Below are 22574 nucleotides of genomic sequence, written 5' to 3'. Positions count from 1 at the left end.
CTTCTCAAAATTTCTCGAATTTAAAATATGTCACCGAAAGTACTCCAATTTTATCAGTTTTTCTGTAATCTATGATGGTGACAAAAATAATATCATTTAAGAATTTTGTAGTTCTTTTTTCAAAAGGTGAAGAATTTAAGAAAAAAAGAATTTTGAAATTTAGGGATCTTCTAATTTAAGAATTGAAAATTTGAGAATTTAAGAATTCAAGAATTTAAGCATTTGAGCATTTGAGAATGTATAATTTGTTATGCTCTTGGTTGTATTTAGTTTTCAATTTTTAGAATTTTAAAATTTTGACTCTTTAAATTTTTAAAATCTAAAAAAATGTTTTAATTTCTGAAACTTCGAGTTTTGAATATTGTTGCTTTCATTTTTGAATGTTTTGATTTTTTATTTTTTTTAGAATGCTGAAATTTAGATAAAAAAAATCTTTCTGCGGGGTAAATTTTACTAAAATTCAAAGGCAAAGAGCCAGCATCAGTTACGTCTAATTAAGCTCATAATTGTGATTTGAGCACAGTACGGCCGCCGAAAAAAAGCCCCAATAATCATTTTTGTTACATCCTAATGTAAAACATCGAGAAAAGTTTGAAATATGATTCAAAAGATTAAAATTTTAATGGATCCTTTATAAAATAAACAATAAATAAGGTTAAAAAGAACATTACTCAAAACTCAAAAGATATTAAAAATATTAAAGCCGGTAAGCAGATGTTCAAAAATTATTTGAGTGTAGCCATAAATTTCTTTAAGAAATCCTCAACAATACATTAAAAAAATATCTTCATGAAGATTATTTCGACGTATTCTCTTAATAAGATTACAAACAAACATTTTCGGAAGAAAATTCAATTTTGTTTCAGTAACATTTTCTAAGAAATCAAAGCGCAAATTCAAAAACAATTACCCTGATTCCTGGTAATACTTTTCTTTTTAACTTGAAAGTAATTCTATCTCTCTCAATTATTTTACTAATCAAACTTCACATTCGCGCGAAATCCGCGCCTAAGCTAAATTAGCCAGCTAATCCGCGCCAAATCCGCGCCATCCGTAACAACCCTGAATATCATAAACCCTAAAACATATTCGTCGGCGTGCCTTCCGACCAACGAGGATATAGGGAGGACTTAATCAAGCGATACGCTTGTCTCGAACAAATTTGGCTCATTTTAATGAAAACTCTATAAAAAGAACAACAAAAAAACTCAAAATCACTACGAAACATGCAAATCAAACAAGCGACCCGCTGCTCGCAATCGACTGATGATCCAGGGAAATAATAAGATGGACGCCAGAAATCACGATTAAACATGCAAAGCAACAACGTGGCCACGCTGCTCTCGATTGACTCATGTCGGCCATTGACCCGCGAAAAAAAGTAAACAAAAGCCTATCGCGCGAATCCACTGCTTCTTGTGCACAAAAGTTCACTTATAAATAGGTAATTTGAAACAATTTCAACATTTAGCCCTAACAAACAGTTTAGGAATTCTTGAAAAATGAGGAAAAACGCTTAAAATTTTAACTCATATTTTGTAAGCGACAGCAATAAGAGCAATTCTTAATTCACAATTTGTATCTCTTCTTGATTAAATATATTTTTTTTTGTCTATAATTTTACCAAAAAAAAATCTTGATTCCACATTTGACGTAAGAAAAAAGTTACGTCACGAGCAAAACAATAACATTTCGCAGAACCCCTGATTCAAAAAGGTACGCACCGAAATTCCAAAGCCATAATCTACTTGTCTCGATTCATCATTTTCCACATACGTTTTCTTCACGAAACTCACACACAACACACACCGTCATACATTAGACAGGAATGGTCCACTAATTGCTTGACGCAAATCCTCCGCAGAAAAAAAAAACAGTAAAAGAAAAAGATACAGATTCACAAAAAACGCATGCGACGAAGACTGGCACGACTGCGGTACAATTTATTTATAAACAAGCCAACAATTCATTGTAATTTACAATGTATCGTGGTGCTGGTGTTTACATGTGTGTACGTAAACTGTTGGAAGATGCTCGCATCGTTGCTACTAAGGGACTGTATTTTTTTTTACAGAAAGCAAAAATAAAAATAAAAATATAAATTATTTAAATTCTAAATTAAAACAGTATATTCAAAAGAACGATGTAGATAAAACTTAAAAAAGATTGACTTTTCAAGTAATGCAGTAACTATAACACAAGCGTCCTCGCGCTTACACAAATACACACACGTTTTATTTATGCCAAAATGGCCAAAATAGAGACAATCAAAACAATCGTATAAATAAAACTCGAAGACGACGACGACAACGACGAGAGGAATTCCGTTTGCAATTTCACTGATTTTCTTGAAAAGAGAGCGGCAAAGGGTGGCAATGAATTGTACAAGCGCAGTAACAACAACAACAACAACAAGAGAGTGAAAAGTGGGTAAATTTGCTTGAGATTATCAAAAAAAAACGTTTGAACTGAGGCTGAGAACGAGCGCGAGTACATCGACCTCGTGTATCGAATCGCTGAAATAAGCTTCAATTAAAAACAATCAAATTGTATCAATACAGATGGTCGTGATAAAAAAAAATTATTTATTTTTTAAATGACATGGAAAAACCAAAAATTTACAAAAAAAAAGAAAATTAATAAAAGATTTCAACTTAAAAATGTTAAAACAAATAACAAAAGCCAATTAAAAATAATTTTATTTCTCTAACATTTTTATTGTAAATATTAAAATTAACTTTTATTTAAACATGTGTGTAGCAGAGCCTTAAACGGTTTGTCCTAAAAGCAAAACAAATCATGGGGAAAAAACTCCCAACCTAAATTACGCCCCATGTCATCACTCACCGGCCGAAGGTGGGAAAATGTAAACGAACCCAAACTGCAATAAACTAAATTTTCGGTTCACGTCGAATCATTTGCCAAAAATGTTTCAAATACGTGAAAGAAGAAGAAGAACAAGAAGTAAACCAAGCTACAGGTGGGAGGGTGCAAGAATAAACAAATCTAAACTCTCCCTCCCACCCCGTTTCTTCCTTGTAGCTTTTTCTCACGATCGTTAGTGTGTGAGAGCAAGTAATGCTTTCTCACCTACTCACACGATGAGTGTGAGAAACTATACTATACGACGACTACAAAAACCGCGTACAGCTCAGGTGTGTTGGGTTGTAGTAGAAATAAAAAAACATATGGTCTCACCGCAGGCATCAGCCAGAATGGCCACACGACAGACGAATGAATGGGGCACATTTCGCCGCATTGACCTTGGCAAAGATCTTGGGGATCACCGGTGAAGGATGATGGGAACGTATAAAAAGGAGGCAATTTTAGGTACCTACCAGATTAACTGTTGCAGTTCGTACATATCTAGACTTTTTTTTGAGTAGGTCATATAAACATATCTAGAGTTTTTTTAAAGAACCTATAAGCTATTATCTTTTATATTTTTATAGGACCTATTAAAAAAAAACTCTAGATATCTCGGGTGAGTTTTCAAAAAGCCGTAAGAGCCATTGGTAAACAAAGTCCTTTTTGCATCGGTATTCGACCTTCTTACGAAAAACCAATATCAAAAATGCTCGAGATTGTTTATCTACACGTCCTTCAAGTGCCCCATACTTGAAATAAATGAAATTTTGTTTCAATTTCGAGAAAAACGAAAATTATTGTCAGAGGTCACAGTGGCTCTTACGGCCTTTTGAAAACTCAACCGAGATATAAAACACAATAGCTTATAGGACCTTTAAAAAATTGACACTGGTTACGGTGTTCAGTGTTCACATTGTAAACGGTTAGAACGCTGTTTAGGCCAAACCAGCAGTTGCGTGAAAACACAACTAGAAATTTAGTTCTGCTAGTTCCGATAATTTCTGCCAAAAACATGTACCACCAGAAAATGTTGTGAAATTTATTGCTGTTTTAGCGTAATTATCTGCTACTCTGGCAAAAAAAAATAACTGTCAGTGTTGGAGGAAGAAATTACACTTGTCTGAGAGTCAATTGACGAAAATTAGCAAGTGTGGCATAGTGCAGTGAAATTTATCACTCAATTGAAAAAAGAAAAAGGAAAAAAAGACAATAATTCCAACGCGTAAGTAAACCAAACCCGCAGAATGAAGGAGAAATATGTTGAAACATATCAAAATGGTCAGTGAAACTTTGCTTGTGCTTAAATATTGTTGATATTTGGGTTGATGCACCATTAAAAGTTGTCGTTATTCCGAGTAATGTGAGAACGCATTTGTTCTGTTATTTTTAGTAACAAGAAGTATCACAATATAAATGAAATATTACAGTTATGTTACTGTGGAAATATATGAAAAATAATAATAAATAAATGATAGTATTTCTCATTGGTGGCAGCACTCAAATGTCTACAGTACAGACTCGAGTATCCGAATTTTGTTTACATAGTTTTTGCCTTTCTTACTAAAGAATGGTATCGATTTTTGACGCTCTATTGATTTATAAAGACAGAACTTGTCTATCTCGAACCTTTGAATTTTGAGAAAACAGGATTCGAGTGATGTTCATGTATGGTAAAATTTTGCAAAATTTTGTGTCACGTCGCTTCCCTATTTTCTTATTGAGCAATTCTCTCAGATTTCGGTGATTCAATTATTTTGTATTTTTTAATCTGGCTGAAACTTTTTTGGTGCCTTCGGTATGCGTATGCTAAAGAAGCCATTTTGCATCATTAGTTTGTCCACATTATTTTCCATACAAATTTGGCAGCTGTCCATACAAAAATGATGTATGGAAATTCAAAAGTCTGTATCTTTTGAAGGATTTTTTTGATCGATTTGGTGTCTTCAGCAAAGTTGTAGGTATGGATACGGACTACACTGGAAAAAATGATACCAGTAAAAAAAAATTCGTGGTTTTTTTATTTTGTCACTAAAACTTAATTTGAAAAAAAAACTATTTTTATTTTTTTTTTTATTTTTTATATGTTTTAAAAGACATAAAATGACAACTTTTCAGAAATTTCCAAAATGGGCAAAAAATCTTGGACCGATCTATGATTTTTTGAATCGCCGTTTTCAAGTTAAATCAATTTTTAGGTGACTTTTTTGAAAATAGTCGCACTTTTTCATTTTTTTTAATAAGTGCACATGTTTGCCCCCCCCCCCCTCCCCTCATGAATTTTTTTTTTTGAAAAGCTGAGAAAATTCTCTATATTTTGCTTTTTTGAACTTTGTTGATACGACTCTTAGTTGCTGAGATATTGCCATGCAAATGTTTTAAAACAGGAAAATTGATGTTTTCTAAGTCTCACCCAAACAACCCACCACCATTTTCTAATGTCGATATCTCAGCAACTAATGATCCGATTTTCAATGTTAAAATATGAAACATTCGTGAAATTTTCCGATCTTTTCGAAAAAATTTTTTTTGAAAATTTTAAATCAAGACTAACATTTCAAAAGGGCATAATATTGAATGTTTGGTCCTTTTGAAATGTTGGTCTTGATTAGAGGGTGACGAGCGGGAATTCACGGGAAATCGACCATTTTTGGACCTCTCGATTCCCGGGATATTTGGTCGAGACTCCCGGGAAATTTTAATTATATAAATATCGAAGCAAATTGAAGCTAACCAGAAAAAAACATTTGGAAATTTGAAATTGTTTAGAACATTGAATGTTAAATATAAGATGTTCAAGTTCGAATGAACCAATATTGGCATTAATGCTTCTCTTATCTTCTTATTCAGAAAGAAGAAACTTATCAAAAATTCCAATAACTTTTCCTTAAAGCATATTTAGCAGTTAGACTCCAGGAAGGAAGTCTAATGTTTTTTAAATATTTTTTTTTTATTTATTATTTCTAGGAGGGAAAAGCCTTTTCAAGATCAGTATAATTTCCATATCCTCTTTCAAGCATAGCAATCCTTATAATCTAGTTTTTTTTTAATTCTTATTAATTTAATTTCGCCTTCTTTCATATCAATAATTCATTTTGTGTTTCGCTTCAACCCCAATATTAAATTATATTTTGGAAGAAAAAAACTTTGGCAATCTTTGTAAAGTTAAGGTTCACCAAATGTGCACATTCGGGGTTTCCTGATTACTATTTCTTCAATCATGGTGTCGATTTCTGGAAAAGTCAGGGAAAACCTGGAATTGTCAGGGAATTTTATTTGACCTGGAAAAGTCAGGGAAAGTCAGGGAATTTTAATCTGGGTCAGGGAATTTCGATGATCTTAAAAATATTACTACAAAATTTAATTTCTTTTTGAAAATTCGCCCTTGATGATGTATTTGATTGTCTTCCAGGCCAAACTTTGCAACATTGATAATATTTATTTTTTTATATTGATCAGTCCGGAAGAAACGCAGAACTCCATATAAAAAATGCTTAAGAAAAGGGTCACGATGAAAAGCGCGTAGCTTGTTTGCAATATGTTAAGGTTTAAAAATCAAATATTTTGGATTTCCGTTCAACTGAAAATTACAAATTACTAGCGCACACATGGTGGGACAATATGAGGCAGTTGCCCCACCATTCTCAGAGATTTGTTCTAAAATTGGTAATTTGCTTAGCATATCGGGACCATAGAGAAAATCATACATTTTGTCAGATAAATTGAATGCTATAAAAAATAAAAAGTTAAAAATTCTAAAATTCTTAAGCATGAAGATTCTAAATTTTTAAAATTTTGAAATTCTGATATTTGAAATTGTTGATTTCTTAATTTTTTAAATTCTTATTCTAAAATTCTAAAAAAATGGTAAGGCTGGAAAATTTTCCATAATTTCACTTTAGTATTCGTTATCTAAATTTTTATTTTTCTCAAAATTAAACTGAACTATGATTTAAAAATGATCCAAAGTAGTCTTATTTGGTGTAATCTAAAATGTAAGCAAAATAGTGATGGTGAAATGGAATTAAAAATTTAAGAGTTAAATTCAAGAATTAAAGAAATAATACAAAAAATTATGGCAAAACAGGGTTGTTACGGACTACACTCAACTCATTTTTAAACCTACTGACTCTGAATATTTAATTTCTTTAAAGTTTTGAGTAATGTTTTTAACCCTTATTTATTGTTCTTTTATACTGGATACATTCATTTTTAATCTTGTGAATCTTAATCATATTTCAAACTTTTCCTGAAGATACAGACATTTGGATGTAACAAAAAATATATAAACTAAACAAAATCTGAAAACTAAAATCAAAGATATCAATATTCAAAAATCAAAAATAAAATAAAAACAATCAAGAGAACAAAAAAAAAATATTATTTTTGAATTCTTAAATTCACATACATGTAAATCGGCTTAAATTTCAGAGGTTGGTTTGAGCACACACTTAAACTTTTTTCAAAATCTGTTTTCAGGGCATTAAAATATACATTTTCATCTACTAACAAAACAAATTTGAAGCCATTTGGTTGTACCGTTGCCGAGATATAGCTATTTGAAGTTAGCAGTTTCAAAAAACGGGTGCCACGATATCTCAACATTGCTTCGACCAAATCGGCTCAAAATTTTGGTGAAGACTCGTTAAACCGGTTCCGTGTGCATGACGAAGGTCGATTTTCAAAGGTGTTTATTTTTAAAAAAGATAAAAATAATTTCTGTTTTACATATAAAAAATCGCCAGTTTTTGATTTTTGTATTTTTTGATAATTCTAAATTTCAAAATCGGGCTTCGTCATGCACACGAGATATGTCTTGAGAGTCTGTGTGTGTGTGTGTGTGGTCCAATCCAATACCCGCTAATCGGTAGCGAAATTATGGGAAAGTATAGTTTGTATCAGACTTTGTATATGCCGAATGCTGATACAGCTTATCTCAGCCCCGGGTATTAGGTGGTGATAGCCCTCGCGCTGCTTCCAACGACCCGTTTCAGAATGACAGAGCTCCTTGCGGTCCAATTCCGAGGTCGCTGGGCATTGTTCGGCCCCGCCTAAACATAGAAGCAAGCATCTGAAGGAAACTCGATCTATATTTAGACTTCCAATCCCCTCAGGCAAATCAGGGATCAGCGCGTATTTAATATGAGAAGATAACATGTTTCAACAACACTACGGATCAATTCACTGCTTGAGTGTAAACCTGCTGATGGCTGACTGCTTAGCGTTCCAGACCACCAATCCAAAGATGTGAGTTCGAATCCCACCTGATTCATTTTCGTTTTTGTTCATATTCAAAGTTCAAATTCCTGATTCCAAATTTCAAAGGTACCGACCGGAATTTGATCCCTGAACCTTCTGCTTGTGAGGCAGAAGCCGTAACCATTAAGCCATGGAGCCGGTCTCACGAGATATGTCTTGAGAGTCTTCACCCAAAATTTCAGCCAATTTGGTCCGTCCCATCTCGAGATATCGTGGCACCCGTAAATCAACTTGGTGTTCAGAGAAAAACGCTCAGAAAGTTAGACAGTTGGCTATGCGCATGGCAAAATTCTGAGCCTAAATCGGCTCTAACTCAGTTAAATCATGAAATATCTTCATGAAACTTTCAGGAGTGATTGAAAATCATCTTTTAAGTGGATTTAATAAATTTTTTGTAATATGAAATTTTGTGATTTTCTACATGTATGTAACCCCTTAAATTCTTAAATTCTTAAATTCTTAAATTCTTAAATTCTTAAATTCTTAAATTCTTAAATTCTTAAATTCTTAAATTCTTAAATTCTTAAATTCTTAAATTCTTAAATTCTTAAATTCTTAAATTCTTAAATTCTTAAATTCTTAAATTCTTAAATTCTTAAATTCTTAAATTCTTAAATTCTTAAATTCTTAAATTCTTAAATTCTTAAATTCTTAAATTCTTAAATTCTTAAATTCTTAAATTCTTAAATTCTTAAATTCTTAAATTCTTAAATTCTTAAATTCTTAAATTCTTAAATTCTTAAATTCTTAAATTCTTAAATTCTTAAATTCTTAAATTCTTAAATTCTTAAATTCTTAAATTCTTAAATTCTTAAATTCTTAAATTCTTAAATTCTTAAATTCTTAAATTCTTAAATTCTTAAATTCTTAAATTCTTAAATTCTTAAATTCTTAAATTCTTAAATTCTTAAATTCTTAAATTCTTAAATTCTTAAATTCTTAAATTCTTAAATTCTTAAATTCTTAAATTCTTAAATTCTTAAATTCTTAAATACTTAAATTTTTATAAATGACGCTTTGGTAAGATCATCGAGCATGAACTGTATCTTAAATTTAAAACCTCTTATCGAGAATTTATTACAATTTTTAAATTTTATTAAGATTTCATTGAGTTTTTAGATCTAAATTTCTAAATGTTGAAATTTTTTATTTTTTTTTTTGCCAAAAAGTTTGTTTTGGCTTTTTCCTCTAGTTAACCTAATCCTAGCAAAAATACATTTTCAGCGTTTCAAGATTCTTCGTTCTGAGATTACAAAATTGAATTTATTATGAAACTCTTTTGTATCATGTTTGTCACAAAATTATTTTTCTTTAAATGACGCGGATTTTGTGCGGATTGAGTTTTGGGATTGCGCGGCTTTTTTTTCGATTTCTCCGTAACAATTCTGAATAAAGGAATTTGAGAGTTCAAGAATTTATAAAATATGGTCTCTTCGGAAAAGTTGTTTCCAGCATCCGAGATTTCATAGGGATTGTACAACTACATTTCACATATTTTCCCCAAACAACATTCAAGGGGTTACAAGGCGGAGTTCCCGTGGTCAGATCGAGCTTAAATTTGGAATCTATTCCAAATCACCCAAATATCTAAGATTGATTAACAATGACGTTTTGAAAAGTTCGAGCAGGTTGTATTTTGTTTTTATTTTTATAAAATGTATTAATCGTGTGAATGATCGTCTGTAGGCTCTGGTCAAGGTAGAAACCATTTTTTTTTAATTTTATAGCTAAAATATTTTTTTTGTAAAATTATTTAAGAAGATGTTTTCTTCAAATATCCAGAAAACCGTTTACTTTAAATACAATCATTGTTGAAAAAGACCTAGATCTTTTTAAAACCGTAAGCATGTACTTGAAAAATCTACATTTAATTGTATATTTTTCTTAGTTTTTCAGTTTTGTTTTAATCTTTCTTAAGGTTCTACAAAATTACATATTTTTTTAAGTTTTTGTCTTCAAAACCTTTAGTTTTTTTTAATAAAAACACAATCAAAATGGCATCGGCCTAATTCGTTTGAAAATTCCACAAAAGGCAATAATTTTTTTGAAAATTTTTAACTTTAAATTTTCTTTAGGAAATGAAGTGAAACTCACTAATCGCAATTTGAAATTTGCAACAATTGTAATTATTAATTATTTCTAGAGTTTTTTAAAGGTCCTGTAAGCTTTTGTGTTTCATATGGTTATAGGACCCATTAAAAAAAACTCTAGATTTTTTGTAAAGGGCAATATTTAAAATGGCATCACCTGATAATAAACATACGACAATTTTATGGTTGCTCATTTTGGATGTTCGATTGGAAAAAAATGATTTACCAAATTTTAAAAAAATAAGTTTTTTGCAGAATCCAGCGTTAAAAAATAAAATAAAAAAGTTATTGATTTTTTTCAATATCTTCAATTTGCAATAATCAAAAAGGAAAATGCATGAAACCATAAAAATGCTCCAAACAATATGTTAGAAAAAAATAGAAAATAAACAAAAAATGGTGGTCTGGAGAGGTCAGGGAAAAGTCAGGGAATTTTATTTTGGGATTTGGATCGACACCATGTCAATGAATATTTTTAGTTGACCTTAAAAAAAATTAATTTTAAAATCTAGAGTTTTTTTTATTAGGTGCTATAAACATATGAAAGACAACAGTTTATTGGTCCTTTAAAAAAACTCTGGAATTGTTGTTTTGAGACGCTATTTATCAAATTGCAAAAATCCCGATATTGGGAAATTATATTAGCTATTTTTTTTACTTCACAAAAATCTAATAATAAGTTGTATTTGCAGATTCAGGAAAAAATTAAAAGGTAGATCAGACCTAGTTTCCAAAAATAATGAGGCTACTAATTATCGTTTCATAGAATAAGTATGAATAAATCGTAACTGAATTCATTGAAAAGAAACATATTTATAACTTTTCTTTATACATTATTGGCACTATTGGCATAGTTAAAAACACTCCCGGGTCCCGGGAATTCCCGGGAAATATCCAAATTCAACTCTCGATTCCCGGGAAATTGGAAATCTTGAGGATCGTCACCCTCTAGTCTTGATTAAAAAAAAAAATAAACAAAAAAGATCGGAAAATTTCACGAATGTTTCATGTATTAACATTGAAAATTGGACCATTCGTTGCTGATATATCGACATTAGAAAATGGTGGGTTGTTTGAGTGAGACTTGGAAAACATCAATTTTCTTTTGTTTTTCTTGAAATTTCTGAAAAGTTGGCGTTTCATGTCCCCTAAAACATATAAAAAAAAATGTTTTTTTGCAAATCAAGTTTTAGTGACGAAAAGTAAAATTAAAAATCACCAAAAAATGTACCGTGTATCACTTTTTTTCAGTGTTGTCCTTATCCAAACCTACAACTTTGCCAAAGCCACCAAATCGACCAAAACCAAAATAGTTTCAATCGGTTTAAAAAACACAAAAATTAAAATTCAAAAAAAAACAGACCGATTTCGTAGAGAATTGCTCTATTTTAAAAAAACGCACGATGTTATAAATGTAAGAAGTTCTACCATTTTTATATTCGAATTATGAGCAAAAATGAAAATTTCTGTACATAACCACACACATTCTGTTCATTTTGAGGTTCTTAGAATGTTACCGGGAATAATTCTCAAGGTGAACAAACATGAATGGAACCTTCAATAATCATTTAGCAGCTTGGTGGTGGAAGTGTTACATTAAAATCCATTTTGGGACAGAAAGGGCCAGCCATTTCTTGCCTTATAAAAACAATCAAATTCATTAAATTTGAATTAAATGGATTATTCCACTCATGGTAGCTTCACAAAACACGTTTAATGCAACATTAGTGATTTTTTACTTATTTTCATGCTTATTAGTAAAAATATTGTCTTATTTCAACACTATTTTCAAAAATGTTTGCTTTGGTAAGTGACTTTTTTATAAAGTGGTCTAACTATGTTAGAAAGGTCATTTCTTGTCACCCTTCAATGTTGTATTAAGGAGCTATTAGACTATGGCAAACAAACAAACTCGCACTTTTATGTTTTTGACAGTCTGCCAAACTCGCAAACAAAGCCAAAAGTATGCCAAAAGTAATAAATAAAAAAAAATAAAAAAAACTGTCAAAAAGTCTGTTTGTTTGTCGTAGTCTAATACGTCCGTTAGACGAAATGGCTTGTTTTCTAATGCAGTCCATTCTGTCCATTTTTTCATCAACAAAGCATAAAGCATTGAAGGAAACATCCCAAAGCTTAAGCCTACTGCACTTAATTAATATTTTTGTATGTTTAACTTTGGTTTTTGATGCATTTTACTTAGGCGGGCCATTCTACTCCTATGAATGCAAAAATGTGTAATTTAAATACCAGATATTTTGTTTTTTCTTCAAATAATGGCAAACGATGATAAACGTCTCTTCATTCTTCGGCCTGTCAACAATCACTATCCTGAATGTTTTTGTTGGCACGTTCAGCAATTCACTCGCTCAAAGTACGATTGAAGACGTGCCCCAAGAAGTTGTCCAAACAAGGAAACTTGCTCCAAGACGACCGGTTTACGCTGCTCGTATATACGCAGCGATTTATTAAATTTTTGTGCGCCATTTGGCTGTGGCTGACCATGTATGAGAACACCAGTAAGTTCAAACCTTCACCCAATTTACGACATATTTGCGATTGCTTGCCCGTATTAGGTACACTCACGGTAAGGTAGTTTGATTCATTTTGCTATGAGTGTAATTCTAGTTGGTAATGGGTAGCAAACAATTTCATGTGCATAAATTCCCGCCAAAGAGATATGGTCCAGAACGGAACGAACTGGCCAACGACTAATTATCGAGCTTCATATCCAGGTAGGGCACCGCACGAAACCAATTTTAAAAAGGAATTGTTCCATATTGTATTAAGGCACTTGATGATTAAAACTCGGACAATCAAAATGCAGAATAGATTATCATCGCAAATTGGTTGCGGCTCAGTCGGTCGGTCGGTCGGTCGGGGCATTGACGGTTGATTGTCCAGCTGCAGCTGAGTGGATGATTCAGAGGAAATATGTGCTGGTCACACAAAGAATGACTTATCGCGGACGTTCGTTTGACAATCAACTAGTTACTCATTGCTCCAGTTGTGTGTGGGAGCGAAGGAAATTCAGTAGAATGAGCCTTCAAATTTACGTTGAATCAACCGTTTTCAAACAATATCGACCGTGAGATCCGAATGAAAGAAAACCAATTTTTATTAGTCGATCTCACTAAACCTAACCCAACAAAAATACATCTAAACGAAAATTGCACATATCCACAAAGACAAACGCTCAAAACAGTCAGTTTGTTGGGCGTCCGTGTCTGTCAGTTTCCTCTCTCGAAAGTCCTTGAAAACGATCTCGCGAAACCCTAATGCAATGTGACAAACGGGACATTTTCACTTGTCACTTGTAAATTGCTCGCACTAAACTACCACCTTCTCCTTCTTCTAACTCGTGTTTATTGTTTTCTCTTTTCTATTCTTACATTCTTCGTAAAAAAAAACACACACAATGCCACTTAAACTGAGAAGCTACTTTCTTGCACGCGAGTGATTTTTTTGTTGTTTTCAACTTTCATGCTTTCTCGTTCTTCACACCCGGTGAAGAAAGTAAACCCCCCAGAAAATTTGATAATTTGATTTTAAGTAGATGTTGTTAACGCGTTTTTGGTCGTCGTATTGCCTCATGCCGTGGTGTAAGTTACGCGTATATACATATATATATCATATGGCAACGATAATGTCTTTATCTAATCGCATTTTACGAGGTTGAAATTATTGATTGGGAGTTGGGACACGACACCAGAAGAAGAGTTGTTAACTTTCTTGATTGCATCTACAATTGATAGCTTGAAATTACTAAACAAATTTAAACAAATGGCCAGAGCCAGTTTTGAAATTATTGCACAATTTATTGTTGGGATTTAATATATAAAAGTTTGTCCAACCCAATATAGCAAATTTAACAGAAATTTAACAGGATTTTTTTAATCGACCCTTTTCTATTCACCCCTCTATTTCGCCCTTACCCTTGGAACCAGTTTTCGCCCACGACAAAAATCAATTATGGCACAAAGCTAAGCAATTGCAAGCAATCCTTTTGATACACAACTTGTTCCTGAAGCTCAAATTGATTGATGTGCACATATTTTCTTTGTATCTATGTACACCCAGAACTGGGCATCGGCATACGAGAGAATAAAGAGCACGATTCGGTAGTAAAATGATACTGTGTGCGGACTGAGAGGATAAATCCCGAAATTACCGAGAGTACTTTACTCATGGGTTCATCTTCAAAAAAAGTTCATCTATCAAAAAAAAAGTACCGGTACCGAGACTCGAACCCAAGACCTTCGGCACATTGAACCGTGCCTTTGCCGTATGGGACACCATGGTTCGGTGACTGAGTGGTGGTCATTTGTCCATATAAGCCATTCAGTAGGATGAACTATTCCAATGAGAGGACTATTCCGCGAGAGGACTATACCACAGAGTGACTATACTCTCGCACAATAGCAATTTCCTCACGTTTCTTTTCGTGAGGACTATCCCCTCGTTCTTTAATTTTGGGTGTATCCTCTATAAGAGGAGAAAACCAACACGCGACAAAATTTTGAGGCTAGGAATTTTGACAGGTATGATTTTCACAAAGTATTCGCCTCCTTTTCTTTCCCACAGAAAACTGGGGACAAAGTACCTGTCAAACAAGGCCACACTGTTAAAGCCACTTACAAAATGAAATTTGAGTTCATTTCTGACGTCCCGATTTTTTCCTCTATTGGTAAGTACACCCAAAATTCAGAGTCGTGAGAATCGTTCCCTCAAAATTTATTGAGTGCCAAAATCGAAAGAATAATGCTACCAACTCACCCCTAGTAACATTTTTAAACTTACAGGTTTTATCATGGTTTTGGAAACCCTCATACGGCCTAAATAGGCTTTTATCATAACAAATGTGTTCATTCGTTGAATGAAACAATAAATCTCAACAAGTGTCATACATCGACATCTGACTACTCCTTAGTCACCAAGCTGTGATGGCCGAGGCAGTTAAGTCATTGGGTTAGTATGTCAAAGGTCTCTGGTTCGATTCCCGTCGTCAACACTTTTGGTTTTTTGTTTGACGGATGAACTTTTTTTGCAAATGAACCTCGAGAGAATAGTTCTTTCGCTCATCTCAAGCTGTGTTCTCTGTGTCCGTGAATGGAACCACTATTCTCTCAACTCGAGGCCATTGTACTCTCGGACCTTGCTGCCCAGTTTTGGGTGTAGGTTTGTTGATGATTTTCTTGCAGGTGATAAACTATGAGGAGCAAGACGAGGACATTCGCAATAAGGACTTCTGATACAAGGGGACTTAATGAAAATGTTTTAAGGGAAGAGAGGAGCAGTGGAAGGAAGAGGCGGGCCAACATTTGCACGAAAATACTTGATTAGCCTTAGTAACTATGGGTTTATTTTTAAACAATATTATATCTATTGTGGTTCCAATTAGTAAATTTAACCATCAAAAAGCTTCGTGCTTACGACGGATAAAATCTTAATGAACCATTATTTTTTTCAGAATCATCAATCATAAAATATAGAGATGAATGGAAATATAAAAAAATATACAAAATATATAAAAGAAGATAATTACTATTTAAAAATGTTGTTGAAATAGGACTGTTAAATAAACTGGTAAGTTAAACTCAAAATATTTTTTTCATGAATCGGAGTACGATGCTTTAAGATTGAATCAAATGCAATGAATGTGTGTTGCCAAAAGTAGTTAAATAAATAAAACCTTGGTAAGTAGCATTATTGATATTTCTTCATTCCTCATTTAAATGTATGCAATATTTACTTACGTTCTTTTTTCAGTTTAAAGCCGAAATTAAGAATTTCGTACTAAGTGACTAATACATTTCATATGTCTATTTGTAGCAAAAAGGTTTGCTTTGGTGTAAGTAGGGTACGTTATCCTTTAGTGGACCCCTTTCCTAAAGTGGACCCTCTGAAGGTTTTTTGATGAAAAATTCAATAAAATCACAATTTAAAGCGTGTTTTTGTCTACAAATCTTTTATTAGGCATGTTCAGCACCATTTGAAACAGTGTTGACTGATATTGACGTGTCCTTTCCGCCAAAATAAGTGTTTTGAGTTAGACATCTGAAATTGAAAATTTACTCTAGAAATCAGCAATGGCCACTAGCATTTTCACAACGAAACAGCATTTCCATTTCTTGACTGAATTAACTATCCAATAATTTTATCACTGATTATTTCACTTCAGTAAGTCGAAATAATGTAAGTTTAAGGAACTTCACTAAAATAAAACGAAGAACTGCTCAATTTCGAGCAAAATTAGGGCGGTCCAATATAGGTCAACGAAAATCCTAACTTTTCCAAGAATGGACCCCTGTTATTTTAACTTACAAAAATGAAGAAAACTGTGTATTTAAGCAAAAGTTTTTCTTAAACATACAATAAATGCTTGTTTTAATCAACCTAATTGTATATACAGTCGACTCTCTGGCTGTCGATCTTCTCGATATCAATAATTCTCCATCTATCGATGAATTCTTCAGTCCCTTCAATCTACATACTTCAATTATCTTCATTCCTCGATACTTTCCCTTGCTTGAAGGATCTCTTCCTCGACGGTCCCTTGGATTCTGTTTGCTTTAAAAATCTCTTCCGGTTGTCAATAATTTCACTTTCTCATGGCTTGCATAGACATTTTTCTTGGCGAAACGAAGCTTTGAAGGGTGTTTGACATTAGTTTGTTTTTGTTTGATGGACGTTGAAATGATTCTCTCCCATAGCTGGGTATTCAGAAAAAAATATTTTCAATCGAGTCTTCATTTTGCATAGTTCTGTAAGCTGATGATTCTCTTCCTCGACGGTCCCTTGGATATTGACAACCAGAGAGTCGACTGTATTTCAATCCTGAGTATAAATAAAGTTGTTTCATGTTAAAAGTACGAAAGTTGTTGAAACTGTAAGAATTTATAATTCATCAACAGTTTAGTTAATTGTACATAACTGAAGCATCATAATTGATGTTTGAAATGATATTTTTCAACAATAAATCAATAACAATTTTTTTTTTTTGAAAAATAAACATGCGTGGTTTAATCAGCAACTGTAAACAAATCTACTGTTTTGTTATGTTCAACTATTTGAGTAAATTCGCAATTCGCAATTTTCAGTGTAAGAACGGGCCTTGACCGATCTTATGCACTAGGTTCCCGACGAACACGCACTGCCCTTACACCTACATCTCACCCTTGCTCTGAGTCAGTACGAGCAACACGCTATAACACGCTTTGAGTGTTCGTGCCAGGCATGCACACCTTCTTTTCCGGTTACGCATTTTAACTCGGCCGGGGGTGGTACATTACGTACGGGTTTGATGTAAGTATAAGCGCCTAACCATTTATAGTGTGCCTATCAACTTTAATTTAAGCAAAAAACTGTTTTATTTTTAGTTTGAATTCAAAAACTTATTGTTATTTACTGTGTATTGTTTTCTCCTGAAATCTTCCCTATTGTTGAGTCGTGTTTATCTGTTGCTATTTCTTTAGTCGCGGTGTTTTGTTACAATTTTTGGTCCTAAGCATGTTATAAAAGTTTACCAAAAATACAATAGTAATATTTGTGTTAATCCTTTAACCATTCCATAAATTGAGTAAGGGCTTAAACCTCACTTGTTTGAAAAAGGGTGAAGATTGAAAACAATAGACAGTAAAAGAGAATTTATTTTATAAAAATCAAGTATCAATAGTAAGAGAATGATGAGCGTATTTTGAAGAATAAAAATGAGAAGCTAGATGTATTAGATGTAAAATTAAACAATAGTTAATAAATAGAGATACAAAACAAGCTTAGATTATAGTAATGATAATTTATAGGACAGATAAAGAATTATTAAAATAAATAAATTCGCAACAAAATCAAAAAAGATTAGGCGAATGATAAATAGACTTGATATTACTAGTACATTAAGGAAAAGTATATTTTTAAGGAAAAACAAAACAAAGTTTGTTACAGCAGTATCAATTGATAGAAAGGAGTGGAAAAGCTTTGAGAGATAAGAGAATCAAAAGTTAGTAAAATTAAAATCAAATGTTGGATATTAAATAGAAGAATCCGTGAAGAATTGGAAATCAGAAGAGCAAAATAAAAATAGGAGATAGGTGGTAGCTGAGATGAAGAGAAGAGAAACCCCAATGTGCGATGTTTCAGGTACATCCACAGCAGTTGACTCAACATACTGCGAATCAAAACAATACCGTCTACAATCACAAATTACTTCCCTTTCCCACATTGTCGCGCCCCTTTCTTTTAGCCGTCTCGACTCTGACCCGCGGTGGTTTACGATCCGTTTCCACAGGCCACCAGCTAGGTCATCATGAAAACCAAGCCAACGTGGAGGTAAGAAAATAGGACACTCGCAAGGAACCAGAGCTATACTGTTCTGATCAAGATAATTCGGATGATCTAACAGAACTACGGATGTAGTTAGTTACGCTCCTTCCAGGATGTTCCTTACGTGGACGTCAACCGAAGAGCACGCAACAAGGTCAGTGCCATTGCATGCTCTTAGGTATCAATCCTTGGCATGCAAAAAAAAACACTTAATTGTATACAAAGTAATCAAAAATAAGCTTGAAACGAGGTGAAAATTTTGCTCGGTTTCTGTTTGAGGGGGTGTTGTTGGCGATTGTCCACGCTCCATACAAAAAAAGGTTTTTTTGTATGAAAATTGTCCACGACGGGGGAGGGGGGTTTGGGATTTCCAAAAAAGTGTCCACGTGGTTTATGGATGGTCCCTGTCCAGATGTAACCTTTTCAGAGCATTCAGAGCTGCCAGGCTGTCAGAAAAAAATCAAATGTTTGTGAATCTGTACAATCCAGAGTTCAGACTCGATTATCCGAAAAAAAATCGTTGTCTTGTTTTTGATTTTGAGCTTTAGTGTGACCTCTTAAACTACACTTAAGTGATTTAGAATTTATAAGTCCCAGATGGCGGTCAAAATGGCGATGATGAAAAATTGAAAAATTTAAAATTTTAATTAAATGGGGTTGCAGAACTCGAATTTGATGTACAAACCTCTAGATAATCGAAACTTCGGATAATCGAGTCTGGACTGATGTTCCTTTTGAGGCAAATACACACACATTCAATTTTTGCATAAACTTCAGATTTACACCCACACCAGTGGTGTTATTCATTTTTTAACCGTCAACCGATTTCAAAAAAGTGGCCACGTGATTTATTGATGATCCCTTATCCAAAGGGAAGTAAATGTTGGCCCCGGACTAACCTCAAAAGGTTAGGTCGTTAGCTCAGTCCAGGTGTAGGAGTCGTCTCCCTGGGTCCTGTCCTGGTGGAGTCGCTGGTAGGCAGTTGGACCAACAATCCAAAGGTCGTCAGTTCGAATCCCGGGGTGGATGGAAGCTAAGGTGTAAAAAGAGGTTTGCAATTGCCTCAACAATCAAGCCTTCGGACACCTAGTTTCGAGTAGGAATCTCGTAATCGAGAACGCCAAGGCAATGCTGTAGAGCGAATAATTTGATTTTTTGAAAAGCGTTTTCAACTGAAATCGAGTGAGAAATAGCTCAATAAGAAGTGAGCAAGCAAGTTTCTTTCAAAAGTTTTGCAAAATTAGTTGATTAAATAGCGAAAATCAGCAAATTGGATGGAAATAGGAGCGAGTGCTTAACCTGCTAAACATACGAGAATTTCCCCTAATACAGCCAATGGGCATACAAATTTGGAAATCAAGCTCGAGAAGGCTAAAGAATAAAAAGAAGAAAAATCTGTGGATTATTCCGACCGGCAATGCAATCCCTCGCTTAACTTCAGGGGCATCAACCACCGCGCCACACCGGACATTGGAAATTAGTCGCTGTTGACTTCAATTTAGCAATTTGGCACATTCCACGCCGTGCAGCATTTCGTACGTATCATGCGCTTGTTTGCTGTCTTTCTTTTCGCAATTGTTGCTGTTGTCGTTGTTGGAAGCTGTTCGATAATTTTTCATTCAATTTCGCGACACCGCCGAGAAATGCGAGGTGGTGGTGGTGCAAAATTCGAGAAAGTGTATTCGTTAGATGTCTCAACCTCTGCCAAAACCCGAAATGTTTACTTTTCTGCAAACATAACGACTGTCGTCATTTTTTGTCGCGCGGGTGGATCGCACAGTGTTGGTGCGAACTCGTTGAACGAGATCGTTCTTTTCGACAACTAACACACGCTTAGAAGCGAAAACAAAAATATTGCAAATCTGTGGTTGAGGATCATCGGAGCTCGTGCCCATCTGAGATGTTCGAATCGCAACCACACCAGCATCACATCACGACAGGAAAGAACTGTCTAAGCTGATTTAGATTGGCGTGAATCGTTTGGCCTGGTTTGATTATAAATTTAGAGGAAAAAATTGCTATGCTATAAATCATAATATTCTACTAACTCGAATTCATAATAACAATATAACAATCCCAGAATATGTTATTATCCAGAATGTGTCTCCTCAAAGAACCGAAATCTGTTTGAAGTGGTGTGTACAGGACATCTTAAAAAAAAAACTTTGCTGGAAAAATGTCGTTCCTAAAACATATCCTGTCATTTTGGCAGCTGCCAATACTTGAGGTACATTTCCGGCCGAAAAATCAACCTTTAAATATGTTTCAAAAGATCTAAACAAAACTTAAACACTTTTACGATTGCTTCCATTGATCAAACTGAACATAAAAGCATGTATGAATCATCCAATTAGCAAATGTTATTTTTCCTTCCTGCAACAAACTTCAAACTCTTCTTTCTGCTTCGTGATCCAAACCTGGAGAACCGACTACTAAACGCTTGTACCCGATTCAATGTTTGCAATAAATCCCGACCGCACCCTGTTTTTGCTTGCTCATGAATCTCCAAACACAAATATTACTTAAACTTCCGCCCAACTCAATTCATTGCTCCAATCCGTTATCTCGCTCCCCCCGAAAAAAAACGGTTCGCTTATCGGCGTTTGCAATCTGCTCCTCCCCGCAAACAAGCGCCGGAATAATCACACCAAGCCAAGAGAATCTCTCGCTCGTTTTTGATTGCAAAGTGTGTGTCTCAAAAATAGAACTATTTTCCGTCTGACCGCGCGCACGCCGCCACCCCCAACCGCAACGCCAGCGGCCACTTGTGTGTGACCCCGGCGGCGGACGACAACGAGCGACGTTTGATGCGCGCGATATGACATCATCCGGAAAGAGAGACCGAGAAGACGGATGGGTTGGTTTGATTTGCCATTTTTTTGCTTTTGGTGATATTTGAAGAGAGTCGATTCCAGCTTGGCTGGTCGGTTTTGGACGAAAGGGACCGGTCTCCGTTGCCATATTTAGTAAGCTAACGAACGAGATAACTGTAATTCGTTGCGTTTTGGTGTCTGCTTTTCCCTCCCATTCTCCCCGGGAACGATTCTCCTACCTCCTTACTTCCGGACATTCCGCTGATGTAAACTTTGATGACCATTTTGACGGCTGCTCTTCGGGTTGCTGCTGCTGGTGGTTCTGGTTCTGTGGATTCCTTTTCCTCCTTCTCTTGAACTTTCGGCTTCTTTTTATTCCTGCTGGTTCCTTTTCCCCCACTCAACTCAGCTCAGCTCCTCTCGAATTTCGGCGAGCTGAACGAAATAAGTAGCAGCAAAAAAAAAAACGCGATATCTTTCACTCCTTTCTCTTGACGTTCTTCCCCGGTTTCACGGTTCACGGACTTTGGCAGCGCGATAATCGGAATCTGTGGAGCCACCACCCTTTGAAAGAAACCCTCGGAAAATCGCGAAACTTCTTTCACCTCCTTGTTGGCAGCAGCTTTCCCCCCGCTCTTGCTGATTTAATTCCAAATAAAGGCGGCACTAAACTTTCCTCTTTTTTTCCTCTAAATTAATTTTCACACACAGACACACACGCGTGAGATGGAACCGCACACCCTCTATCTCTCTCCTCCGCTTAAACTGGCTGACTAAGCTGCTACTAAACTCTGGCTTTGCGCTGACGAGACGGGACTGACTAAAAACGGTGCGAGGCTGCTGATGCGGTCGGTGATTTTTCTTTCGGCACTTTGACGTTTCACGTGAATGTGATCTAAACGGGCACAGACTTGAGTGCAAGACGTTTTGCTTGTTTTGAACTTTGAACAGTGGGGTAAGGCGGGAACTCCGACACAATTATAAAAAGAAATCATTCCCCTGGCACTGCCGCCATGTTTATGAAACCAAAATATTCAGCCCTCTGGCACCACTGTTAATGCAGAGAGAAGAGAAAATTAAAAAAAATGTTAAGAATTTTCAAGATCTGACTTATCTATCTAAAATTACCAGCAGTTTAAAAAATGCTCTGAATTTACATAACCTCAATCTATTTCCCAACGGCGGTGTATATAAAAGCTTGACAAAAAAGTCTGTAGGTAGTCTGTTTTTT

General features: G+C 34.5%; 1 protein-coding gene across 1 annotated transcript in view; it reads right to left on the bottom strand.

Annotated features, from left to right (window-relative positions):
* LOC6047306 (protein starmaker) overlaps positions 1-22224 on the bottom strand; it is a 40390-nt gene extending 18166 nt beyond the window's left edge. Inside the window, exon 1 of the mRNA XM_038260336.1 lies at positions 21583-22224. Within this exon, the coding sequence (XP_038116264.1) occupies positions 21583-21627 (45 nt within the window). The 5' untranslated portion in view covers positions 21628-22224. The remainder of the gene's footprint in view (positions 1-21582) is intronic.
* Positions 22225-22574: the final 350 nt, after the last annotated feature.

The sequence above is a fragment of the Culex quinquefasciatus genome, chromosome 3 (genome assembly GCF_015732765.1).
Source record: "Culex quinquefasciatus strain JHB chromosome 3, VPISU_Cqui_1.0_pri_paternal, whole genome shotgun sequence".
Lineage (NCBI taxonomy): Eukaryota > Metazoa > Arthropoda > Insecta > Diptera > Culicidae > Culex > Culex quinquefasciatus.
The sequence above is the reverse complement of the archived record's forward strand: the minus strand, read 5'-3'. Positions and strand labels throughout refer to the sequence as shown.